The following is an 8,141-nucleotide window of genomic DNA, read 5'->3' as shown; positions in this document are numbered from 1 at the left end:
AAGAATATTATCACACAGCCAAAATTCAAACTCACAAATACAATTAGATTTATTTTTTTAAACACAAATTAGAACGAAGATGAGAATTCTACTCAGAATTTTCATTGCAAGACCTTCCTAATAATATATGACATGGCTAAAACTAGAAAAATAAGCAGATAAAGCACACTGAACACAAAAAGATGAGTAGAAATACTAACGGACATGTCCAAGAGGGTGAGTGAAAATTCACTAAATGAATATAGACCATTTTCATAACTTTGCAACAATAGCTCCCTTGACATATTTTACCACATTCCTTAAAAATGGGGAACTGCACTAAATGGTTTCTCAAAATAAAAAAATTAGCCATAATTCTACCATCCATACAAACTTCATTTCTGCATTCTTCAATGTCACTTTTTGAAGGGGACAGCTGGCTGTCCTCAGGGCGTTTAGGGGGCGTAACAGACATCCCCAGCCATCCTCTCCAGTCTCCTGCTGCATCCCCCCATTTTGGGGACGTTTCCTGTGATTTCCCAAATTTTAGGGACGGTTAGGGAACATCCCCTAGGCATCCCCCTATCCCCGGAACATCCCAGAAACGGGGACGCATCCCCAGGTTTCCCTGTCTATATAGTATATCTGTGAAATCTCTGCAGGAAGTTTCCCAATTTGCAAAGGACAAAGTCATGTCTTGAGATGTCGTCAGGTTTCTAAGATATTTCCAATATGGGAGACAGGTACCAGGGTATGAGTCCACAAGTAAACTATGATCATGGATACATTCCCTCTAGATGATTGAGAACTTCATTCCTCTAAACAAGCTAATGATCTTCTGCATTGTACATACTACAGACAATGTCAAAAACCATGGAGGACCAATCTTTAGGCATTTCTAAATAGAAGTAGATGCAACACAGTGATTTCCAGGTACACTTTTTAAAAATGAGAAACGATAAACCTCAGAAATTTGATTTGTAAAAGAATCCAATAATGACAAACAAATGGTTTTTATTTTTCCATTCAAAGATTTGGATCATTGCAGGCTAGAATATCTGTTTTCACTTGCTGCATAAATTATACCTTCCAAGTCTGTTAATTCTAAACGGCAAGATCAATTGGTTAAATTTAAAGAAAAATAAAAAAGCTTAGAAAGTAATGATCATCAACATAGTAGAAACAACATAATGAAGAATAGTTCTATATATAGAGGGTCTTAAACCACAAAAATTACAGTAAATTATATTATGGACACATGAAAATGATCTTGTAAAGTTTCCTTATTATAACATTCTATGTTACTATCTTAATCACCAAAGATCAACCACAAAGAGTTGTTATCTATGGTACATGCTATTTCCATCAGTTGCACATCCTTAAATACTCCACAGCTATGTTGAAAATGATGTTGTAATGTTTCCTTACTATAACATTCTTATTCACCGAGGATCAACCACATTGAGCTGATATCTCTGTTACATACTTACATGCTATTTCCATCCAATGTTAAAAGAACCTTATATAGATCAGGTCGCCTATCCCTAAATATTCCCCAGCTGTGTCTTGTAACCTTGATCTTATTCAGGTCAAATTTACAAATCAAGACTGCTTCATCTTTTTCATTAGCAGCCGATAGAATTTCCCCAGTAGGACCTGTTCATAGCAACATGAATCTGAGTATTATAACACCTCTCTAAAACAATTAAAAAAGAAATCAAAAAAATATGTTTAAAACTAAATGTGCACACCTGCTATGAAGGAGTTGCCATAAAATGTTATATCACTTGGTCCATGATCAGTTTCAATAACCTCCTTCCCAATTCGATTTGAAGCAACCACAGGTACCTAAAATAAATGATGATTTTTTTATTCAATGTGTTGGGATAATTCTGCTAAGATTAGATACACTAAATGCAAATGAGAAGCCTAGCATATATCATCCACAGAGAGCAAGATCACATGACCTTAGAAACAAAGGATGTACATAAAGCAAGGGAGCCATGGTAAGCTGGTCTTCTAAGGTTGATTTAGGTCCTAGATTTCCAGAATGTCCATGGTATGTCTATGATTAGGATGTACATTCTATATTCATGACAATTCTATGGATGTGATCTTATTGTAAGCAAACATTTGCAAATGCCTTCTCAAAATTGCCGCAAACTGCAATGTCCCCAATTTTAGCCTCTAGGCTAAAAGGAGTAATTTCTTATAAAGTCATTAAAATAAATTAATTATTAAAAAGTGACTTTATATTTAATTAATTTAATTAAAAGTGACTAAAGTATAAAAATAAAATAATAATAAAGTCACTTAATAAAATAAATAAAGTGTAATTACCCTTATCTGCTAGAAGGTGATTGTGATGTGTCAAGTAATGTATAAATAGAAGAAGGGGAAGACACATTGGGCATCGGTTGTTTGGTTGTTATCTCTTGTGAGTGTGAAGACACTAGTTGTCCGCAGAAGATCTTAGGGAACGATACCTCCCTATTGGTCAAGCATAACTGAGGAGGTGAAAGATCCTCTTAAGGGGTTGCTAAAGGAGTGAGAAGTACTTCAGCTTCTCAATTTGTGCCTAAAGAGTTTTCATATCAGACCTCATGTGCTTCAGAATTTTCAGATTTGACGAAGATTGACATTGGAGGCATATTTTTGAACCAGGAGGATAGCGATATTCCCATTTGAGGATTTGGAGATTGATTGGAGGCAGATCGTGGGTTTTTGGCTTGCTGTTGACAGAGGTTGCAGACCTCATGGTACCCTTGTTTTCACTCATATCTCCCCATAGTTTCATCGATTCCACATTTTGATGATTGCAGATTGGAGGTGTGACTTAGGCGATATCTTTTGGTGCATTTGTTGGTGAAAAGAGTGCTCATATAATTAATTTGAAGAAATCGAACCAGACCAGGTCCACCCTTCCTAGGACCCACGATTTCATGCATTTACACCTCTCTTTGCCCAAGGATCATTGGAAGAGGCTAGGTGCTGTCATAAGGCAGAAATCCAATCAGTTTTCAGGCATTTTTGGTGAAATTCATCAACAGTGACAATGGCAGATCTGAAGCTCCATCTACAGCAGTTATGGTGATCATCTCATGAGGCATACTTTTCTGTCAAAAGGCCTAAATGACTACTGATTTGGCTTCCCACCACATTGCAGATTGTACAGGTTCATTATTGCCCATACTATGTTACATTTTTGAGGTTAGATTAATAATTTCAGTCCATGTCTTCAGACTAGATCTGAATATGTATGTGTTTCAGAATTATGTCCAATTGTAATCAGCTCTTGTAATGAAGCATGTCTCATGAATAATCAGTCTAAAGGTTATCTTGCCTGTTATCAATATTAGTACATGGTGTGCCAACCGTTTGTAGTAATGTATATCTGCTGTTCCATTGTTTCATGATCTCTTTATTTCTCATATGTTCATACATCTGAAAGTCATATTAATCAGTCATTCCTTAGCAGTCACATTGAGATTAGAACAGCCCTCTTATTGTTAAAAACAAGTATCTTCTGATGTTCCTTGAAGACTAAAGTGTTTGATCAATTGTATGCCAAGTGTTTGACAAAATACGATAGGGATAAAAATTGAAAATTTCAATCAGAATTGGAGGGGGTTCTTACACAAACCCACTTTGTAAGACTTTGCATAATATAAAAAGAGTTATCTCTAAGTGTGTGACCTTCTTAAGGTACAATGTAATTTCATGTTCACTGAAGAAAGTCATATGGACTTACAAGGTTAGCACCCGCATGCCCTTGCATCACTCGCTTCCAATGATCGCGTGAATCAAGATCGCAATCCTGTGGTTCAGAACCTATTGCAGTTGGATAGAACAAAATTTCTGCCCCCTTCAGTACCATTGCCCTTGCTGCCTCTGGAAACCATTGATCCCAGCAAATAGCTACATACCAAATACATTTACATCAATGCATTAGTAACCAGCATTTTTCAAATAAAATGTTTTGATGTTTTATAAAATAGGCATCCCTTACTCATGAATGCCTCAAAGAGTCAGTAAAACAATAAAAAAATGCAACATAAAAAGTACTCTACATTGATTATTTTAAGTTTGTCTTAGTTTTGCTTTCAAGATTATATAATACCATTTGTCTAACACCATCTGCATTGATGTGTATGTCACCTTGAGCATGGATAGAAAAATCAGTATTTATCAAGCCATAAAAGTCTGTTTTCGACATTCCCTACTGATAGTGAAAGCTTGCTAGAGCCAACAGATCTTAAGCAGATGGAATCCCTGCTCTGCCTTGTTAGATCAAATTTAACTTTGATGGAATTTGCAAAGGTAATACAGGGACTTTTCAAAGAGAAATTCTATAATAATTGGAAGGTAAGATTAAGGCAAACAATTCATTTGCTCTTGGAAGGATAAGAGAGAACTAGGAAAAGTTAGAAGCTTTTATTGGACATCTGAATATTGCCATCAATATGAGTAATAGTGTTCTGTTTGAAAGTGACTCCAAAAGGTAGGTCAATTTCATCTATGATCAACATACAGAATTCATTTTAATTAAAGAGACCATAAAGACAGAAATTATTTAGCATAAATAAGCACAAAAATGTAACAAATGAAAGAACAAGACCAGAACAAAAGAGATGACAAATATACTAAGTTACCGGTTCCGGTTCGGATTCGGGTTCGGATTCGGGTACGGGTTCGCGGATTCGGCAAAAAAAAAAAAAAATTTGGGTACGGGTACGGGTTCGTCCGTACATATATATATATATATATTTTAATTTTTTTTAATATATATATATATATGTTCAAACTTCAAACATCAAAATTATATATGTTCACAGTTCAAACATACAAATATGAAACATCAAACATACAATGTAACTTTCCCATACAATGATACATAGATGATAACAGATAAATCATAAATCCATAATTGCCAATGCCAATAAATATTCTGATATTGATATATCATAAATCATAAATGTAATATCATATTCATAATTTGCAAAAAAGATAATATTCAAGTTTCAAGTTTCAAAATGTGAAAATGTCATGACACAATAAAGTATAAAGTTAAACATTCAAATTACAAGCCATCTATGGGATTTAAATTCCATATTCATCTTCATCTGAAGCATCCAACCCAAGCTCACGGTCATCAAGTGGTTCAAATTCAGCATCAATTGAACCAATATCAAATGGAATGCCACTCCCACTAGCTATGTCTCTCTCAAATTCCATAACCGCCTCGTCTATAGAGACTTGGCAAAGTTGTGCAACTGTAGCATCTAAATCAGCACACTCAGGGGCTAGATCCCAATTCCTTGTTACACCCTCACTATATTCAGGGTCCTTATGTGACAACAAACGAAGGTTGGAGTGTACGTAGACCAAATCCTCAGCTTTCTTTGCACCCAAACGATTACGTTTGACTGAGTGGATGAAGGAGTATGTACTCCAATTCCGCTCAGCTGAAGAAGAACTTGCAACCTGTTAAAAGTTAAAACATAATTAGAAATTTACAAATTAAAATTATAAAATAAAAAAATGATAGCATCAAATGGAATTGGAAAACTATAAAAATAAAAAATAAAAAGATACATACTTGGGAGTTAAGTTTAATTGCAAGAGGCTGCAAGTAAATGGAGCCTTGACCATGTACATACCACCACTCATCAGCATCCATCCCATATCTAGCATTAAGAGCTACAACATCATGATTTTTTGCAGATACAAATTGGCCAAACTCCCTCATGACAATATTTCTTGTCTCCTCATCTTGATATATCTTTTTAAAGGCAGCCCTATAGCCAGAAGCAACCTCTGCATCTCTATATGGTGGCACCCTCCTTGGTGTTGCAAGCATCTCTGCACTATAAAATTTTGGCGTCAAAGCAAATGCTAAGAGATGTAAGGGGGTGGTCATCTTGTTCCAATGGTCAACAACAATTTTCTGCACAACTTTGAAAAATGTTTCCGTTGGGTCATTTTCTTTTCTATGTATTACTTCTTTTATTTTTTCCACCATGCAATCCATGCCATCATAAATCTCGCCCAAACATGGGCGATCAGTATCAGCATACCTGATCATGCTCATGATGGGCTCAGTGAAATTCAAAACATATTCCACATCATCCCACCATTTCTCACTAAGGATCAATGCTCTTACTTTTAGAGCTCTTTCTGTGTGGGACTGCTTCCATACACTCCACAAGCTGTTGATGACCATAGAACTCAAGGCGTCTCGCACCTTCAGAAGTCGTCTTAAGACGAGCGTGTGAGATGCAAATCGTGTTTCAGCAACCTAACATGACATAACAAAATACACAACATATATCAAATGCAAGTCTATAAAAAATACAAATTTAAAACTAAAAAATTAAAAAATAAAATTTAAAATTAGTAATTATAAATTACCTTCAACAACTCCAACTTGGAGAAGGTCCTGAAAATGGCTTGTGACATATGATGATTAGTCACAAACATTTGAATCTCCTCGCCCTCCGCATATAGTTTTTTCACCCAATCAATTTGTGTGCCAAGCTTTTGCATGATTAAATTGAGTGAGTGTACTGCGCATGGTGTCCAAAAGATGTGACCATATGTAGCCTCCACTATAGTCCCTGCTGCCCTACAATTTTTAGCATTGTCAGTTACAACTTGGACAACATTTTGAGGCCCCACCATGTCAATGCATTCTATCAAGATATTGGCAATGAAACTTGCATCTTTCACTTGCCCCTCACAATCCACTGCTTTCAAAAACATTGCCCCTTTAGGACACACTGCTATAACATTGATCAATGGCCTATTTTTACAATCTTTCCATCCATCAGAAACAATGGTCACACCTGTTTCCTGCCATGTATCTTTGATGACCTTCAACTGTAACTCTATGGATGCTTTCTCCTTTGCCAATAAGGTGGTTCTCACCTTTTCATACCCTGGACAAACATAATCAGAAGGTGTATTGCAAAGAGTATGCACCATGTCCCGAAAGTAAGGTGATCTAACAAGGTTGAAAGGAAGCCCATTGCCATAAAGGCAACGTGCAATTTTGGAATCTGCAATCTCTCTCAGTTCATTTTTGAAGGCAAAATCCAATGGGCCTCTTTTCCGTGAAGCCACAACATTCTGATTCTCTACTGCATCAACTGGTGGGTTTTGCATGAAAGGATGTGAACCAGCTGGTCTTGTGGAGCCCATGCTACTAGAAGGCCTCTTAGACATTGAGCTTTGATGGACAAGAGGATGATCAGTCTTTGCTTTGCCACTTCTCCTATCAGCTTCCTCTTGTTCTCTAATATATCCCAAAACTAGAGCTTTTGGCAGCCCCTTGCCATCTGATCCCTTACAAAATTTTATTCCACGCCCAGGGATGAAACAAAGGTGGCCTTTCACTCGATAGTATGAGCTGGTATACTCAGTGCCACAATGGTTGCATTGCCAAACAAAACCCCCACCACCAGACACTGGCTTGATCATTGTTGTATAATGCCAAAGTGGTGAATCTCGATCAATTTTAAAGGGGGTATTTTCATTTCGGACATTTGCAACTGAACTAGAGCTTGCACTTGCACTTCCAGTTCCAGCCATTATGTATGATTATATGAATAGTGCACCTAAAATGAAAAGAGAATGCACAACATTATTGAAAAAAATTATTAAAATTTTGGTATTATAACCCCATACTATGCATACAAAGTGTAAAAAAATATACAAGACTTCTTTAAAAAAAATTTAAAAAACTTTAAAAAACTTTAAAAAAAAATTTAAAAATTTGAAAAAAACTTGGAAAAATTCTTGAAAACTTGAAAAAAATTCAGATTCACTTACCTTTAATGGCTAAATCTTTCTTCTCCAGTGATTCCTATGCCTTTGATGCGTGTCTCACACCTTCGTAGTCGTCACCTTCGAAGAAAAATACAAAAACTAAGAACCCTGATTGTAGAGAAAAAATCTTCAAAAATGCAAGTAGAATAGGTTGAATGCATGTTTTGATGCATGAAATGCATTATAGAGGGGCGGATTAGGGTTTAGATGTATTTAGAAGATTAAAAATATTGTTTTTTTATTGTTTTTAAATGCTTTCTAACCCGTGGGCCCCGTTTTTGGGAACCCACGGGCTTGGGTTCACCCGGGTCCTCCTGGGTTCACCCGGGTCCTCC

General features: G+C 36.2%; 2 protein-coding genes across 2 annotated transcripts in view; both read right to left on the bottom strand.

Moving 5' to 3' along the window:
* Positions 1-1,167: 1,167 nt before the first annotated feature.
* LOC131046893 (N-carbamoylputrescine amidase) overlaps positions 1,168-8,141 on the bottom strand; it is a 117,578-nt gene continuing 110,604 nt past the window's right edge. The window contains exons 7-9 of the mRNA XM_057980716.2: positions 3,731-3,897; positions 1,731-1,827; positions 1,168-1,635 (exon numbers count right to left, since the gene is read on the bottom strand). Of these exons, the coding sequence (XP_057836699.1) occupies positions 1,466-1,635; positions 1,731-1,827; positions 3,731-3,897 (434 nt within the window). The 3' untranslated portion in view covers positions 1,168-1,465. The remainder of the gene's footprint in view (positions 1,636-1,730; positions 1,828-3,730; positions 3,898-8,141) is intronic.
* On the bottom strand, positions 4,981-8,130 carry LOC131047465 (uncharacterized). The gene is made up of 4 exons (XM_059211339.1): positions 7,810-8,130; positions 6,391-7,595; positions 5,579-6,277; positions 4,981-5,463 (listed from the first exon to the last, which is right to left on the bottom strand). Exons 2-4 carry the CDS (start codon positions 7,567-7,569, stop codon positions 5,080-5,082), a joined length of 2,262 nt encoding a protein of 753 aa, XP_059067322.1. The 5' UTR covers positions 7,570-7,595; positions 7,810-8,130; the 3' UTR covers positions 4,981-5,079.

This window comes from Cryptomeria japonica, chromosome 9, assembly GCF_030272615.1.
Source record: "Cryptomeria japonica chromosome 9, Sugi_1.0, whole genome shotgun sequence".
In the NCBI taxonomy this organism is placed as follows: Eukaryota; Viridiplantae; Streptophyta; class Pinopsida; order Cupressales; family Cupressaceae; genus Cryptomeria; species Cryptomeria japonica.
The sequence above is the reverse complement of the archived record's forward strand: the minus strand, read 5'-3'. Positions and strand labels throughout refer to the sequence as shown.

Excerpts from the sequence above, each read along its gene's own strand:
- LOC131047465 (XM_059211339.1), bottom strand. The coding sequence starts at position 7,569 with ATGGCTGGAACTGGAAGTGCAAGTGCAAGCTCTAGTTCAGTTGCAAAT. Across the intron at positions 6,278-6,390 it reads CCAAGTTGGAGTTGTTGAAG|GTTGCTGAAACACGATTTGC; the intron begins GTAATTTATAAT and ends ATGTCATGTTAG. Across the intron at positions 5,464-5,578 it reads CAATTAAACTTAACTCCCAA|GTTGCAAGTTCTTCTTCAGC; the intron begins GTATGTATCTTT and ends AACTTTTAACAG.